The sequence below is a fragment of the Cyanistes caeruleus genome, chromosome 9 (assembly GCF_971803275.1).
Source record: "Cyanistes caeruleus chromosome 9, bCyaCae1.hap1.1, whole genome shotgun sequence".
In the NCBI taxonomy this organism is placed as follows: Eukaryota; Metazoa; Chordata; class Aves; order Passeriformes; family Paridae; genus Cyanistes; species Cyanistes caeruleus.
In genome coordinates this window covers 31,551,530-31,570,322 of record NC_141709.1, presented here as the reverse complement: position 1 = coordinate 31,570,322, position 18,793 = coordinate 31,551,530, and the positions used below count along the sequence as shown (strand labels likewise).

The following is an 18,793-nucleotide window of genomic DNA, read 5'->3' as shown; positions in this document are numbered from 1 at the left end:
TTGACACAGAGAGCTGATTTCCAAATCACACAGCCACGATTTTAATTATGGAAAAACAAACTGCTCCAAAAGGAGTCTGCCTGCTCAGAACGGGCTGGACGGCCACAATTACATCTCTGATCATGTTCTCATCTGGCCAACTGTTGCATTGCATTTTGCAGTGAATAGTTAAAAGGAGATTCTCTTTCACTGCTTCTGAAATTCAAATTTATTAACAACTTCTCTCACAACATACACACGTCAAAGACCCTGAGAAAGAACATGCTGTGAAAATTATTTTGTGTTTACCTGCCTGGAAAATTGTATTCACATCACAATTTAAATTAAAGCCGGACTTATTTCACTGTGGGTGGGGGGGAACTAATTTAATCCTGGGTTGGAGAAAATGCAAATTGAGGGGCTTCAAATGCAAATTTTATATGAAAAGGAAAAAGCATCTCCTGCTGAAAAGAAAACTAGAGATTAACATTCTGTGGGCAGGCCTACACTTTGTACAAGATTTTTACATAGGTTTAAAGTTTATATTGCACTCATTGAAGACAGCTAATGGTACAGGATTACTACAACTGTTTCCTTCAATAAAAGTGAAGCTAAAATTGAGAGTGAAAATTTAATTTCTTAGGTATCCCATTAGCAATTAGTAAATATATTGAGTCTAAACTAATGCTCTCTGTCTACTTTATAGTTACTGTTTCAATAATGCTTTGAGGAAAAAATAATTTCCCTTAATTTAAAGTGAAAAGAAAATTACAATATGGCCTTTTTATATTAAATCAGCCCAATCAGCTCTCTGAAAGATATGCAGCTGCTGAATCTACTGCTCAAGAAAGTATTTGTGTTTTACAATAAAGTTTGAGCTGTATCATATAAGGAGATAATAGGTGACTTTCCCAGGATTTCCAGCAGAGAAGGTTTCCACTTCGTTAGCACAAGATAATCACAGGGCACCTGTTCCAGACTGGGAAGTTCCTTTCAGGGGCAGGATCAGTCCCTGGCATTGTTTAACCTCTCCTCCACATTCTTCTTTCAATGGTGGGATTATACTGAAGCATCAGGTATAACCCAGCTACATCCATCTGCAAAAGGCTCCAAAGTCACAACAATGAATCCCGGGCTGGGGTTAAGTTCTATTTTTTACTGAAGAGGGAGGGTTAACACATAAAATGAACAATTCCCAGTAAATTTACAGCAGCCGCCCACCCTCTCCATCCCAGATGGCTGACCCAGCCTAGAAAAGTTGTTGTTTAACCAGGAGAGGAGTTTGGAAGTTTTCCAACTGAACAGAGTTTTGTCAGGAAAACTCCCCAATTCATCAGACCGTTCATGTTTTGCAAAAAATCACCTCAAGTTCAACAAACTTTAAAAAAAAAAAAAAAAAATTGTCAGGAAGGACTTTAAAGGAATATGGATTTCAGTCACCAGAGGGCTGGGGACAGCATGTCCCACTGGAAACACCAGGCTTTCCAAACCACTTCTGTGAGCCAGGGTTTCACCTCAAAACAGAACTTCTCGTGAACTGGAAATCCTGGGTCCAAGAGAAAATCAGGGCAGAAAGAGAAGTATTCCAATGAGATTCCCCATCCCTGCGTGCTGACAAACACGAGGAACATTTCCCAGCCTCCCTGCCCTCCCTGCTTGCCCAGCCATGGCCACAGGCTGGGACTGCTCCCCTCGGGGCAGGGACACCAGGGGAGAAGCTGTGCCCTGGTGGGTCTGAAGCACAGCCCTGCTCAGCCTGGCACAGAGCTGTGCCTCACCCACCGGGCAGGGAGGGCAAACCCATGGATATGGGAACAATCTGAAGCTGAGGCTTTTCAGGGCAGCACAGAGCCCTTTGTACAACTGCCAGAGCTTTTCTCCCCCTTTCTCAGCCTCCCTCTAGACAGCTGGGATGTTAACACTGCTCCTTGTGCTGTCAGCCTCCTCCCTCACATCTGCACCAGAGGCAAAAGCTCGCCTTACAGAATTGCCATAAAGACAAGATGTTTTAGGGGAACATCTTCCCCCACAGTCTGCTGATTACCCTCCAGTGGGAGTGGTCACCAATGTGGGTGAACAGTATCTTGCTCCTCTAAGAAGCCCATTAATTGAATTCTTTATTGGAAATCTGCTTAGCAGAAGGGAATGATTAGTCTGCACAGAACACGAGACAATTCATTTCTTCTTTTATGCACCAAAAATGTCTTACAGCAATGGCTTGGATTGTGGCCAGGTAGATAAGGGCAAGTTCATCCAGACCCCGAGACAATGTTAGTCCAACAACCTGTGCAAAGATCAAAAAGAAGATGTAAAAATCCAGCCAAAGTAAAACTCTGTTATTCTCTATGGCTTCTTGTTGTAACAAGTTTTAGTGCTAATTCCAAGCCTTACTCCTGTGAGCTGTACACATAATGTTATGTTAAACATGTTATTCCTGATCTGGGGAAGAACCACATAAATTATCCTTGCCCTTGTGAAGAAATAAAGAACAAACAGAGTATTGTATGGGATTAGAGATAGATTAACTCCGACAGTTTTATGTTATGACTCAGATATTGCTCGTGAATGTATTTAATGTAATAATATGAAAATTCTATTACATAAAAATAACTTTATAAAAGCATTTCTCCCCTCCCTCCCAAGTACCCTGACACTGAGACACAATTAATAATTAAATACTATATCTTAACCTCCTTACTCTGGCATAAATCAATACTGCACTGTAGTTACTGTGGATTAATATCAGGCAAGACCTGAATGCAGACAGAATTGTGACAGAAAAAATGAGTTGCTATTACCAGTATTTGCATACAGCCATCATACCAAGGAAAGTCTGATTTTTCTGCAGTATGTAATTCTTTCATAAAATAATGGAGATATTATTAGGACCCAAAAATATATAGGTCCTTGTATTATTTTAATGTCTCCCTCATTTGTGGCTTAAAACACGCAGCAGTGCTTATGCCTTTCCTATCTCAGCCTTAAATGCAGCAGATTTTGGTGCTGGTGAGTAGCTTGAGAAGCTCACTTCAAGGACAATTTGTCATTTTGAAAGAGATTTTTGCACTATTCACCAGGTATTTTGATATTGCCAAATGATACTCTTATGATACCCTTCTGTTACAGTTCTGCACAGCCCTGGCTTGTGAGTGAGCTGATCTACCACTCTGTAAGGAAGAGGAACACCAAACTCTGAAATATGGGCTGAAAAGCTGTTTAAATCAACCATCTATATCAGAATATTTCATTCCTTTCCCAGACAGGTTTATCCAAATTTCTTATTAAATTCATTGCAACAAATTGTAAGATTTGGTAGACAGGTGAGATAACAACACCAAGAGCTGTGAAATGTGATTCCTAGGAAAGGTACCTGGACACACACAACATTCCTCAAGTTTTTAGAAAATTAATGTGGCTGTAGTAAATATCTCAAGTACAATGATCTCTGGTTTTCTACTGAAACATCAGCAATGCAGCAAGAAACCCAAATCCTTTGGGATAGTGTAAATAGCTAAGGAGGAGTACAGTCAAAATTGAAGAAAAGCTCCTTCCAAACTGCCTTTTTTTTTTTTTTTTTTTTACCCTGTATTGACCTTTTTGCAAAGACAGGCTGTTTCTTACCATGCCCTTTAGTGTCAGATCTGTTAAGGGAGATCTGTTACCATGGAAATCTGGCCAAACATGTAAATCAACAGTGAGGAAACCCACAGGCAAAGATTTCTTAATCAGATCCAGGTGACTGTTCAAGTATGTATATATACTGTGAGCACTGCAAGAAAAACAAGTTGGAAAAAAAGGGGGAAGGTTATTCCTCAAACATAAAACATTTGTACTACCACCAAATGCAGAAACCCCACCAAAGCACGGCAAAATCCCACTGCCTGCCAAGGCCATGGCAGTGTAGGGATGTCTGTGCACATGTGCTCAACAGGCCATCAGAATTCCTTAATTTCCAGGGATGAGAGGGGATAATGTGACCTTGAGTTTGTCCAGGGACTCCTAAGAGTCCCCAGAACTGTTTGAGATTTGGGGGATGCTGCTACTCCTCTCCCACAGCTGAGAGGGAGGAGTGGGGATTCCAGACAGAAATGAAAACCAAATAAATTCCTTTGCAAATGTTTAAAAATTTCTCTGATTAATCAATAGTTCTGGATGTACAGCTTTCCTTTTTTAAACCATAATTATTTCAGTGTGTGCTATGATTAAAATGCAGCACTAAGGGTGGAGGAGAGAAAGTGAGTGGCTGCTATTTTAGGGAGGAGCCCAACATGGGCCTGAATATGATTGTATCTAAGTTCAGATGCTACACCCAACTCCACAATATCCAGCAGACTTTTTTCCTGGACTTAGGACTAATGGTGAATTCTTCAGCGCCTTGGCTTGCAATGACTCTAGTGACATTCCATTTTAAAAATGTTGCAATTATGCTCAGAATATTTTTTTCAAACACTCATCCTATCACAAACAAACAAAAATATATACTTTCCAACTCCTTGGAAATCTCCAAGTGGGGTATTTAATTCTAGACATGTGGGTCAATAATAGCATCTAACCCTAATTACAATTGATTAGTCATTGTCTCATCCACTGCAAACCCAAACAGTGATATTCATTTAGCCTCTACATGTATATTCAATCATGCACTAATGAGATCCCTAAGGGAATTTGGCATATGCTTTACTAGTTTGACTTCTGACCCACTAGCAGCTGTATATTTATACTTTGCATTCAACCATTCAGCTGCATGTTTTTTCAATTATACCTTACCATGTGTACATTATCAGAGGATATCATTCAAAATGAAGTACACTTGGAAGACATTAAAATAACTAATTTACTTCATTATTCACGTCCTTTAAAATCCACTTTATGTGTCTTCCTGGACCCGAATTATGATAATTTGGAGGTCACCATCACTTCTTTCCCGTTCTTGTAAAAGTGGCCCTGTTTTCTCCATCCCTAAAGACTCCACTACAAGCAGTACATGCTAAAGATAAAGTCATTTTAATTCCAGCCTCAATCATGGCTTGACTGTTGGGAAGGATAAAAAAGGAAAGCTTCACTCAACCACAGACCCACCAGACATCCCAGCCTCTCTCTCCTCTCCTCTCCATCCTGGCTGATTGCTCTCACAAGGATTAGCCATTTGTGCAGCTCTATCAGAACACAAGGACTGAACAAAAGGAGGCTGAAGTTGAGCCAAATATGCTTAAGATCCACATAACCTTGGAATTACGCTTTTTCCCACACATTTTCATATTTTATTTGTTTTCCTAAATACAGATAAGGGTTCAAGGCACTACATTTGGATTGAGTGACCAGCAAAATCCCTTGAACATTTGCCAGATCCTGTTTTACCACCTTTGTGTTTAAAACAGTATAACACCATCACCTCCTGGAGCTTTTTCTACTCAGTTCTCTGTGAAAGTATCAGTGGCAGCTGCCTCTGACCTGCAGAGCTGAGCATGAGCTGTTGCCCTGAAAAAGGAACTGTGTGAAAGTGGAGATAAGAAATCAATGCAAGCGTGGCCAGAGTTATGTTTGTACATGGACACGAGTTCAGAAAGCAACCAGAGGTTGGTATTTAATCTATTCAGGAATCATGGAAGATGCCAGCCATTTTTTTCTCAGAGAAAAAAAAATTCAAAGGTTTTAGATTTCTAAATTTAAAAAAAATAAATGTTCTAAGCCATCTAGAGATAGAGGGAACTGCCAAATATGATTCTTAAATTCTGCTAGTAGGACCACAGAATAACTGGTGGATGCTGTGTGTGTAACTTCAATGCTTTCTTTTCAGGAAACATCTCTTTAGATGGGGAAAAGACACTGAGATCCATAGGAAAGGGAATTCTGCCCTAAAACATCATCAAGTGACAAATGATATACAAACTTTGCTGTCATTTAGACACTTTTCTTCTCTAGCAGATTAGAAATGGTCATTCTAGAAAACAGAATTATTTAAACTTTAAAGCAAAAAGGATCATATTATTTAATTTACTACTCTAATCTACCTGTACAGGATTTAACAGAGCAGAAATGATTAAATGTCAGACCTACCCAATTTGTAGGACAATGAGCAGAAGTGATACATCACAGCAATTTCTGTAACTCGCTGAATTGCCTGAAAAACCCCAAGTTTTGGTGCTCACAGATTGTGCCCATCAGTTAGACCAAATGCTAAATTTAAATTGTCTAGAAAATCCTCATTCAACCCTCTCCACTTCCAGTAAAAGAAGGGTAAAAAGGAACCCAGGAATAGGACTGGCAGGGTTGCACAAGCCTGGCCTTCAGCAGCAGTGGTCAGAGCTGGTTGTCTGAGCCTCTCACCCTCACAAGTCACCACAAATCTCTGCACCGGTGCTAAAACAGCTGGAAATGGCAAAGGAGAGTTTGCACAGGGAAACTCCTGAAATCAGCTGTTCAGCAGGGACCTGCCATTCCAAACCTGCTTCTTAGCAGCATCAGGAGAAAGGGAGGACAGGTTTGGAGAGGCAGAAGGAGGTGATTGGCAGCAGCAAGCAAGAGCCATGGATTTGTGACCTCTGATGTTCTTTTTTTAATGATCCAGACATGCATGTGTTTAACTCTTCACTGCACTCTTCATGCACCCAGCATGGGAAGTAAAGGCAATATGGAATTCCACACCAAAGTATGGAATTCTCATTTGTTTTCCCCTCCATGGATATTTGCAATGGCTGAACAGATTCAAATTCCTACAGCCGCACAGAGAATATCCTTAAACATAATAAACCAAATTCTCTGAATTGTTCTGCTGAGAATTCCAGGGAAATAATTTATCATCATCAATAATCCCCCAAAACAAGATACCATGTTTGAAGGGAGCCTACAGAGAGACAATCACAAGGGCCTGGAGTGACAGGAGAAGGGGGAATGGTTTCACAGGGACAGAGGGCAGGGATGGATGGGATATTGGGAAGGAATTCTTCCTGGTGAGGGTGGGGAGGACCTGGCACAGGTGCCCGGAGAAGCTGTGGCAGCCCCTGGATCCCTGGAAGTGTCCAAGGCCAGGCTGGATGGGGCTTGGAGCAGCCTGGGATAGTGGAAGGTGTTCCTGCCCATGGCAGGGGTGGCACTGGGTGGGCTCTAAGGTCCCTCCCAACTCACACCATTCTGTGATTATTTTTATTCTGTGTATATGACTTAAAAGTAGGTAAACACATAATCCAGAGTTTTGGCCAACAGCAGCTGCTACTTGTACCCATGATAAGGCTGAAGTCTGGGGAATGATGGAAAAGTAGAAAGGAAAAAATAAGGAGAAAAAAATAAGTTCAAATTTCAAAGTTCCTGATTTTTCTTCATTCAAATTAAATTCTTTAAATATAATAAATATTTGAGAAGCACAGGGAGACAGAAGGTGAGAGAGTTAATATGAGACTTGTTTAGTAAATTTATAACAATACCAATGTTTCAATAGAAGAGTGATACCTGGAAAGAATTACCAGAATACCATTGAGCAAATTAACTTAATAAAATACTATCACTGGTTTTATAAAATATTACAGCTCTTACTATCAGTGCTATTCTCCACCATGTTACTAACTGCAGGAGACTCAAATCCAGCGTTATGACACCATACCCTTGGATAACATGGAGGTCTACTGCCAATATTCTGTGTTTAGTGTCCTGTTCACATCATAATCTCAGTTTTTGCACTGTGGCGTTGTTTGTGGTCAGTCAGTTCAGTATCAGATCCAGCAGACACAAGCAGGCTACTCCATAGGCATTTTTCCAACAAAAAAAAATAATTTATCCTGGCATTACAGACTAAATTGTTTGTCTTATGCTTGTGCTTCAAATGGGGGCACTGGAAAAATGGCCTGGAAGCCAGAATTTTGAAAATGACCCAGTTCAATCTTTATTCCAAACATACACAGATGCATTTATTTCCTGATTTCCTTTTCCAGAGAACAACAAAGAGAATTCTAGGAAGCATGAATCTGTTTCATATTGAATCAAGTCCAATACATTTCTGGGAATCCTGGTCAAGTTCTTAACAAACAAGTAAGGCAGTGGGCCCTGCAAGGCAAGGAAGGGTCATCCAGAGAAACCAGGTAGAGCTTTATCTCCCCAGGGAGGACTGAAAATATCCCTGTAACAGCACGTGCTTAATCCATCTGTCAGGACTGACTCTGCCTCTCAGACCAGAGGGAGAACTGAAGGGAAAATGCCAAGTTTTATGGTTTTTTTTCTTTAATCTAAGGAGGAAAAAGACATTAGAAGAGAATCACATTTTCATCCAACATACCCAACTGTTCAGCTAAGACCTCTCTGGGAGTGATGGGAACCATCTTAGAATGAATCCAAGCCAAAAAAGCTTGAGGAAGTCCAGACCTGACAGAAGTGTCTGAACTGTCTTCATCCACTTCTAAAGCAGAAGAAGCTCAAATTCCACATCACACACAACCTCTTGTTCAAAGAATCCTGGAGCTACCTCCAAGTCACCCTTCCATTTAAAGTTTTGTCTGAAAATTCATCCTGGGTTTCTGTTCTATTTGTGCTGCCAAGCAGGAGTTTCTCACACAGTGGCTACACCTTCCTTTAGATGACTGTTTGAAAAATACTGAATAATATATTCCTAATTAAGCTACAGCCCATCCTTGGAGCTTAATTATTTCACCTACAAATTAAGACATATTGTTAGCCCAAGGCATGGAGGTCTGCTGAACAGGGCTGGTGCTATGGAATCAAGAAATACCTTGGGCTGGATTGAAAAGCAAAAAGTTCATATGTTTGCAAAGGTATCTGAGGGCAGTCTAAACCTTATATTTATGAGCAATCACCTGGAAAGTCTTTGTAAATACTTCCAGCTCACTATCAGAGTGTAAATTCCCCTAACTGAGAATGAGGACACTGCTGGGAATACAGTGTGCCTCAGTGTGTAAGGCAGGTATATGATAAAGGAATAAAACAGTGACCTGGCTGCAGCTTTTGCCTCTAATTCTGGGAAGGCGACGTGGCCTCGCACCACATGATCGATCTGAAAAAGAGAAAAGCAACATTTTGGGCATGATTACATCTTGAAAATTCAATCCTGGAAAAGGGAAAGGAGTGTCACAGCTCTAAAGAGAAGAGAGCTTCTAAATTACTCATGAAGTGTTAAATCCTAGCCCTAGCAAAGCCAATGGCAAAACTCCCACTGAAGTTCAGGATTTGGCATATAAACAGTAAGAAAAACAAGCAACCTTGCACCAAACCCAGATCAAATGCTAATCATGCAGCTCCTCAGTCAGAAAAGTAAGGTGAAAGGATGACTTTTTTTCAGTCCAACACGCCCTGCATGTCCTCTAGTCTCTCCCATTCTGCATGGATATCCTCACTGGAATTCTACCAAAGCATCTTCTTGGCCCAAATCCCTACATCATCTTTCTCTATCACACTGTTATGATAAAACACAAGGTGTGTTGTCATCCTGATAGATGCTTCATGCATTCATTGCAGGAAACAAAATGTATACCCTGAGAAGCAATTATTGCTATAAAAGAAGATCAATATAAGCTCTGTCTTATGCTGAATTTATAAGTCAGCTTGTCCTTTCACTCCAAAGTGGTTACCATTACTCACAAAACAAAGTATCAGGTAGAATAATATGGGCTTTTAAGACAATAATTCAGCAGGTTTTGTGGCCTCTTGGGAATATCCCATCAGAGGTGACAGTAAAAGCTAAGGAGGCAAAACTATAGCTGCTCAAGAGCACTGAGTATATTTGGCAGTACTTATTGACAGCAAATCACATTAGTATTTAATCTTAACAGCATGAGTCTAGTCCTGAACCGCATAATGAAGCATACACATGTGAACACAGCAAAGAAAATAATGCATGACTGTTCTCCCTGAGATCAGCATCAAAGACAGAGTTCAAACATGTGCATGCTCCAGAAACACAGCTCAGGCCCGAATTCTGCAATCCTGCAGAATCTCTTCACAACACAGGGGCAGCTCATAAATTCAGAAATAAATCTATAAATAAATGTCATATATAGGTGTGTGCTATCAAAACACTGTTACATGGAACTGTTACAGGAGTTATGAAGTTTGCCCTTAATTCAAGCCATGGCCACATGAGGGATGCATCTAGAAACCCTTTTCTGCTATTTTTTATTTCACAGTGTGTAATGATGTCATGCCATCCTTTGTCTCTGTTGTGCATTATCTTTTTTCTTATAAATTTTGAAAATACAGCATAAAGCCCCACTGAATATACAACTAAACAAGAATTTGCAGAACAAGCAACTTCTTAGTTCTTCATTTTGACTCTATTTAAAACAGTTTTCAAAATCCAACTGATTTCTTTTGCAGCTGTATCCCCCCAAAAATTAGAGCTTTTAAAAGAGATCAGTTTTCCTTTTAAGAAGTTTGATCAGACTGTTCAAATTTTATGGAAATAATTCACCTTGGGGTGTTGATCAAACAATGGAAAGAATCCCTAAACATGTCCTTTGTTTTGGTATGTTTTCAGAAAACTTTAGGTGTGAGAAAACAGGAGCTTTGAAATGAGAGATAATAAATGCAATGTACCCTGCACAGTGCACGTGGCACTGCCTCCTCCCACGGCTCCCTCTGTGTTTTCTGTTCACACCACCTCAAGAAAACCACACGGGACATTCCAAAAGTGTTTTAATGAGACACTTTCCCTAATATTCCTAACAGTCCTTCAAACTGACTTTTGCTATGGGTCCTAACAAGACAGTTCATTTTTTCCAGTAATTTCTTTAATGATTCAGGAATGCCTTGTTCTCTGGTACAAGAAATGAAAGGATTTTTAAAATCATCTTTTTGAAATGCCTTAATTCTCACTGTACATTTTAAGTGTGGAACCACTGTGAGCCAGCCAAGAAAAACTACTGACTGCCTGTATCCTGTCTGGAGCTTAGATAAATGTATTTACCTGCTTGGAATTAAGCACACAGAAACTTCCCTCTTAAAAGTGTTCTTGAGAAGCAACATACAAGATTTGCTATTTCCCTTGAAATATGGTGGTGCTATGAGCATATATTTATTATTTTATATGGACATTATTTACTTTTATGTTTGGTTGTAGCAGTTATTTGTAAAATGGGATGCTTTTTGGTCTTAGCCCAATCTTGACCTGAAAAATTTAAAGCATCCACATTCCACCTGCTGCAAAAACAGTTTTTAGCTACAAGGCTAAGGATGGGCTGGAGGTGGGGTGGGAAACCAGGCTGCAGGAAGAGGAATGACTGTGCCACTGAAGCTGTGACACAGAGGAATGTCAGGCTGACGTGGCCAAGGAGAGAGCACAGGAGGGATCCCCAGTCACAGCTCAGCTTGGGGCATGTCTGGGCTTCCCAATCCAGGAGGATTTCTGCTTCTCATTCAGTGACTGTTCCATATGGAATGTTTAAATGCAGAGATGTCCCAGTGCATTTCCTGGCCATGTACTCCCATCTCCAGGCTTATAAAGAGATGGGTGGTGCTGAGTCAGGAGCGATTACAGCTGCAGTTTGTGACTGACCAAACCCTCCTGCACTTGGGGCTTTCCACAGGCCTGGGGTTGTCTCCCTCAGCCTCCCCAGAGGCCCCTGCAGCTCAGCCCTGAGGGCAGCCTGGGTTTCCACAGGTTGGGCAAGGTGACACGAGGAGACTCACAAGCTCCAGGGTTAAGCAGTCACCAAGGTCTTGCTGAAATTTTTGGACTCAAGCCTAAATACTGTTGTGTACATATAGCCTTTCTTTAAATTTGATATCAGTGTTTGACTTCTGACTGCCTTCCTGTAAATAAGAAAATTTATTTTTTAGTGAACCCTGCTTGGCTTTAATTTTTATTTCTAAATTAAATTAACCTAATACAGTTAGATTCTTTGTATTCAGGGGAAGAACTGAGTTGATGGAATAATATGTTACTATATTACTATTCTGTCCATGTATCTTTCATTTATGCCCATCAATGAACACAACTGATCTATATAATACAAGATGCATCATTTTCTTCACCTCAAAGTCTGTTTCAGCCTGCTAAAGCAAAGAATGAAGCCTATTTGCCTGTAAGATAATTACAATAATTATCACCACCACCATAAAAGGAAGACATGCCCTGTATGCAATCCCCTATCTCTACACAAATTAGTATTATGTAACAGACATAACACTCATCTAATTGTTAATTGCTTTCAGAAGCTTGGTACATCTCATGATCTTACGGAGGTGTTTCAGGTCTGAATTGCCAGTGAAGAAATTACAAACAGCAGCAGGCTTGGAGTCTGTCCGTGTCTCCAAACACTCACCAGTTTTCCTGTAGCACTCTGGCCTCCCTCATTCAACCACAATCCAGGTACCATCGCAGAGAAATATGGTCCCCAAACACCAGGCACAAAAATGGGGGATTCACTGACCTGGAAAAGCAACAGAAAGATCTAGTGAATCAAAGTGCTTGTCAAAGTAGGAACTTCACAATTAAAGCTTGGCAGCTATCAGAGTTCAATGATGAGACAATTTCTGCTTCTCCACTGAAATTACCAACAGAAGTGGAGATATACAGGTAGAAATTTACTCTAAAATGGCATGTAAAAAATGTTTTCCCCCATTTACTTAATATGTAGATGACAAGACACAGTCCACAACCCACTCATCCCACTGACAGAACAGCTGGGCCTGGCCAAACAGAAAGTAAGAAATTTCAGGAATAGGAGCTGTGTTTTATGGAGAGAGGGAAACTGCCTCATTTCTCCAGAAAAAGGCCTTACTTAGAGTGACCAGTGGGATACAACACTCAATTGGCATGAGCAAACACAGGCACTGTAATCGGCCACAGGAGTTTCCAGAGCACCCATGCTGAACATTTGGAGAGTTCAGAATCAGGAGGGAGCCCTGCTGGCAGAGGACAGTGGTGTCCCTTGAGATCTGCCATCCTCTCCCATGCTGGCAGTGGAAGCCCAAGCTCCAGTGCCCTCACAACGGTGCCAGGAGAGTCAGGTGCCTGAGGTGGAGGCTGCAAACCTGGGCTGGCATCTGCTTGGGTTCAGCAGCAAACACCAATCCATCTGCCTGGCTAAACAGCAGGTTCTGACTCTTCCTTAGGCCTAGCTTTACAAACCACTCCTTCCTTCACATCTGTGAGGGCAGATCAGGCAGATATCTGAGCAGTGTCCCCCAGGCACGGGGCAGGGCTGTGCTCCACCACTTGCACACAAATACCCCAGCACAGTGACAGCCCAGCCCCTGCACTGCCTGCCTTTGTGGTTAGACCACTCAGGATGTGGGAGACACTGGTTCATTTCCTTTCTCTCCTTCAGAAGATGCAAATTAACAGTTTATAAGGGTGGAGGGCATTTTCCTTCCTCTTACAAAGTGGTTTCACTTTCAATAGACCAGACAGACTTTCTAGACTTTCCTTCTGCTTCAGCAGAACACTGCCCAGTCTAGCAAGTAAGGCTCAGCACACACCAGGAACTGGGATGGTGTTGGGTCCCCACTTGCTCCAAAGACTAATTGTGGATGGTTGAACACAGAATTCGTGCAGCAGGGGCTGGAGGACACAGGCCATCCATGCCCTGCCAGGCTTCTCTTGGAAGCAGGATCCATGTTTTCTCTTCCAGGACCACATATATACACTCAAGTTAGACACAGCTGTGATTTCACTGGGAAAAGAGAACAGCAGTGCAGTCCTACACCATCCCATGATTTATGCTGCACTTCCCACTGATGATGGCTAAATCCGCAACTGTTGTTTTCTAGAAGGTGGGAACTACTAGCAGAGAAGGATACAAGAGAATTAATTCCCTAACAAGACCAGTCTCTGTGTTTCCAGTGCTGAAGAGCAAAAAGAGAAGTCTTAATGGGACAATGGAGTTTTTTGTACTTAGACTTAGCTCCTCAATAGCAAAATTCTAGACCCATTGAAGGATGTTCAAGGTTTGCTGTTGAATTTAATAAAGCCTAGACTTCACATCAGAACAGTTTTGAGAATAATTAAAAATTCAGGCCTGTTCCTGTTAAACTTGGTGCACATTCTCTCTATATTTAAACAGGCTGAAGTTTAAAGGCAGTTTTTACTAGCCACTAGGGATTATCCTCCAAGATGCAGTTTACTGGCATTTGTGCATCACACATGTTTAGTAAATACAGCAGCAGGGAGGTTTCTGCACAAACAATAGTCTGCTCAAGCCATAAACTTACAGTACAGCTGATTCTTGTCAGGAAGTTAAGTAGGAAAACAAAACAACAAAAATTTGTTTTTCAAAATACATCACCACAGTGTCAAGAAATGCTGATTTCTCTCAGGAACACATCTAACAAATCTGGGAATCCTGCTTGGTTCTCCCTTATCAGCTCTGATGCCCTGATTTACTCTGCCTATAGATGTATGTGTACACACACATGTCTGTGTGTCTGTGCAAGATTTTGGCTGACTAAACCCATTAAAGAGCAAGAATAGCTGCACTGAATTTACAAAGGCATTTATGACTCCAAGTGGACGAAGCTACGTCAAAAACATTGCAAAGACATTTGGTTTTGTTTTGTTTTCTCTTAAAACTACAAATTAATACAGCTTTGAGTTTTCATCACCTCGATGGGGCAAGCCTTCTTTTACGATTTCAACAACAAAATGAAGTGCAACAAAAAGCAAGTCCTAAAACAAGCTGATTTTTAGACCAATTCCACTTCACTGACCTTACTGAGAACACAGCATTTGGTCAAAGTTACCAGTCAGGATCTGCTCTGAACTGGTGATGGAAGCAAGGGGGAACCCAAACATCCCAACTCATTCCCACCCTACAGCCACAGACACAGCACAGGTGACAAGGAACATTCAGGGCAGAAGGGGCCTGGGGTTTTGAAGGCTTATCTCAAAATAGTTGTGATGCAGCGAACTTTGCAGCATTCTGCAGTCTGCTCAAGGAAAAAATCTGGTTATGGCAAAGGGATCAAGCTTAAAATCCAACTGTTGTGTCACCTGAATAAAACAAGTTGCCAAAGGACATTAAAGGCATTGAGACGCTTTATGAAATCAGGGGAAAGTCTAAACATTAAGAAGGACAATAGAGTTTATAAAATAAAGAACAAAACCCAGACCCCTTTTCTGTCATTAGTCACAATTTACCAAATTGTCCTGTAAGTTTGACAACACCAAAACATTTAGCTTCGTTAAAAAACCAAATTCTCCCTGCAGCCAGTACTCCTGGCCTAGTGTTTTGGACACTCACAGGAATTTAGGACAGGATATTTCCATGCTGGCTCTTCTCACATTACACTGAGACCTTCCTATCCTCTTACCACCAAAGTACCATTTGTACACATTCCAGCAAACTTTCAACACATGAACAGAGCAAACGAGGGCATTGGGAATTGCCACACTGATGAATAAAGCCAGCAGGGCACTTGGTTATCAGTTTTGTTGCTGTGGGAACTTTTAACTGGAATAAAGAACACTGGCTGTCATGCTGGGCTTTACTGATGTGATAGGGCATAATCAGATTTCCCATTTCACTTAAGGAGTTTAGTTCACATTTTGCAGATTCTGGGCTTTGAGGCACATGGAAAGGAGGAAAATTGAGAATAACAAGCTCCCCAAAAGAGACACACAATCTTTGAGAAGCAATGGGGTGAGCATCCTCCTGTAGCTATATGCATCAGAAACAGCAAATGGTTTCCATTTCCCCTACTTGAAATATTTGGATGGTGATTAAATCTTTCAAGCCACGCAGCAGCTGGCATTTGTATTTTCATAATAAAAGGTCCTAATTCTGTTTGAGTATACATCCCACTCAGTCCCACTAAAACACATGACTAGACAGAGGCATAAGGTTGGAGAAACAGTGCAAAGCTTGCTGCAGAATCTAGAAGAAAAGAAAAGCACAATTTTCCAGATTCAGGCTATTTTGGTTACAATAACACCATGTCTCTTTTACAGCTTTCAATTGCCTTCAGACATTCTTATGGTGATATAGGAGGATCAATGTCATTATTTTTTTTCCTTTAATGAGCTTAAGAAAATCCTTAATCTTTTTAGTAGAAAAACAACATGTGTTTCAGATTTATGGGCAATTGATTTTTATTTTTAAAGCAAATAAGATATGTCATCCTTCTCTGGAAGTTGAAATACGAATTCAAAGGGAACCTAAGATTTTCTGCCTTCCATTGAACTGAAATTCCTCCTGTGACACACTCCCACTGTGAGACATAGCAACAGTTATTATCTTTTATATAGAGTGAAACTGAAACACAGAGAGGATATCCTATGCTAGAGGTGAGAGTGATCTCTGCACAATTAATGCAGCAGGAATTTGAAGACAGAAGACAAGAGGAATCTGAACCTGTTCAGACTTTGAGTCATAAGCTGCATCTATAAATATTTCAGCTGAATGTGTTCACACACGGACTGTTGCCCTCATGGGTGATATGCCAGCTTAGACAAGGATTACCCAGACATGCAATTCCACCTCACAGTTACTCTGTCTGGGGATGGGGGAGAATCCTTTTGTGCAAGGAAATGTCACCTTTCCCTGCCTCCCCAGCACACACATTCCTGCTTGCTCAGCCCCATCGTTTTGGATGAAACAATCACTAAGCAGTTCCAAGATTCCTGCTCATTTGATGGGAAAAAACCAGTTCCACACCTTCTGAAAGGGAGAAGAGGGGAAATAAAGTTCTCTCTGGGCGGGTTTAACCTCAGCGTGTGCTTTATAAAAGATCATTCTAATATGTAAGATATGTAAACATTATAGAGCAATCAGAAACAAATGAAAGGATGAATTCAGTTTAACAATATTCAGCTGTGGTGCAACTGCCAGAAGGCACTTTTTGTTATGAATAGATCATTTGGATGAGTTACAGGCCAGACTTGAACCCTGGCGTGCGCTGGGAAAATCAAACTACCTAAGATCAGAAGGTATCAGCAGCACATCTGGCAGCCCACAGAAATGAAAAATGTTTTTAAAATATAAAAGACTATATAGAACTAAGGTAAATTAAGAAAGGACCTGCTTAAATGGCATTAATATGAGCTCTGTAATGTATTTAATTTAGATTAGTCCTTCCCACTTGCCTCTCCCTTTAAAACAAAGGCAGGCAAAAAAAATCTACTTCTGTTATAAAAGTCTACCTGGAAAAAAAGGCAGAAGAGGCTAATTCACAGCTCAAGTGAGTGAGTCAGAGGAGTCAGTGCCTTTAACCCAAGTTCAGCTCTCAGGACTGTCCCTGGATTCAAGGACAGGACAGAACACAGACCTTCACAGACAAGCATCACCTGGGCACCCAGCCATGCCATCAAATGAGCAAGTGACACCATGAGATTTGTTTCACTCAGCTTTGTTTTCCTGGACCAGCCATAATGATCAGGCACATGCTTGTGTTTCCTCCTCAGCTTTATGTAAATGTTACAGCAATCAGAGACAAGATAAAATAAAACACACCATGCTGGAGAGAGCAGTTCTGTGGAAGCATGAATTTCAGCAGAATTTTCTTCCCTAGTTGACACCATCTGTTGCTGGTATAGGCTTACACAAACTCCTTCAATAAAACTGACAGAGAATTTGGAGAATTTGGCTATTACCTGTAAAGCAAATCTTTATATTAACAAGGCATACTGCTATATCCATCTTCTGCCATTTTCATTTCTGCTTTTTAATACTTAGCCTTTGATATGTGGCAGTGTTCTGCTATCACTATCAGATTCTCTATTTATTTGTGATATGCCCTAGAGACAGGAAATCATTTCTGTGGGACCATCCTTGACTTCCACTCACTTCCATGAAAGCAAGTTTAATCCTTTATTCTACTTTTAGAGTAGGGCCACATTAGAGTCAAAACTTTTTAAGGTAATTATTTGCTAAGGAGAAGCAAATAAAGGTCAGAAAAATTGTTTGAAAATGACTTCACTTATCAGCCTCTATAGCCAGAAATTCAGAATAACAGCTGTTTTTGTTAGGCTAAGACAGGTATGAAGAAAAGATCTAAGATATTAATGGAAAGAACAGAGAAAGAAACAAGAAAAGCACTGTATCAGTCACCAACTAATAAATGCTCTTTACAGTTCTGGACTTTGATCATTGACAAGTCAAATACTTTCATTAACTTTTCTGCTGACTTTTAACTTCCAAAGTTTCTGACTGACTGTGGATTGAAAATACTGACAGTCATTCAATTCAGAGGCTTTACATCGATGCATAAAATCCTGTATTAAGAAAACGGTATCATTTTGCTTCTGCTGACAGATGGGTCTTATAGAGCTACTCGTCCCCAGCTCTCTGACAAAGAATGAAAGAGATTCATAAAAAAAAAGGAAAGGACTCAAAGGGAAACCCAAGAATGTTTCATTTCTAGGTTTCTGGTTCAAACTTAGGTCATAGTAATAGCTACTGAATGTGTGATTTAATAACAGCACTTGCTGGTGGCATATAGATATAAATACACATATATAAACTGGGCAGAGCTGGGGCATGAAATTGTGTTTTCAGTGAACTGATGCCTACCCTAAAATTGCCATCCTGGCATTATTTCTCAAGCACTAAATGGGTTTAAAATGAAGCTTCCCCATAACTCTGGAGGCTATTTTCTAAGTTAAATGTATGGTGCACCAAGTCAACTTCTTAAAATATGTCTATTATTAGTAGTAATTACATACTAAATACTAAACAGTATTCTAGCTTCAGCCTGATGTAAGATATATTTAAGAAAATAAGGTCTTGGAACACAACAAATGTACTTCAGGAGACAAAGGAAATTAAAATTTATTAATATTCCTATTCCTACAGGTCATACACTGCCAGCAATTTATTTGCTTATATTTCAAGCTCAGGTCCCCTGGCCATCATGGGTTTGCTATGCAGCTGCATAG

General features: G+C 40.6%; 1 protein-coding gene across 14 annotated transcripts in view; it reads right to left on the bottom strand.

The window, feature by feature from the left end:
- The window catches only part of FGGY (FGGY carbohydrate kinase domain containing), a 279,434-nt gene that overhangs the window by 30,187 nt on the left and 230,454 nt on the right, over positions 1-18,793 (bottom strand). For 13 of the 14 annotated variants that reach the window (XM_086841676.1, XM_086841677.1, XM_086841675.1 and 10 more), the window contains 4 exons: positions 12,243-12,350; positions 8,916-8,977; positions 3,601-3,748; positions 2,189-2,263 (listed from right to left, as the gene is read on the bottom strand). In XM_086841676.1, coding sequence (XP_086697802.1) covers positions 2,189-2,263; positions 3,601-3,748; positions 8,916-8,977; positions 12,243-12,350 — 393 coding nt within the window. Of the gene's footprint in view, positions 1-948; positions 1,077-2,188; positions 2,264-3,600; positions 3,749-8,915; positions 8,978-12,242; positions 12,351-18,793 lie in introns of all 14 variants that reach the window. The other variant, XR_015273696.1, reaches the window with a different exon arrangement.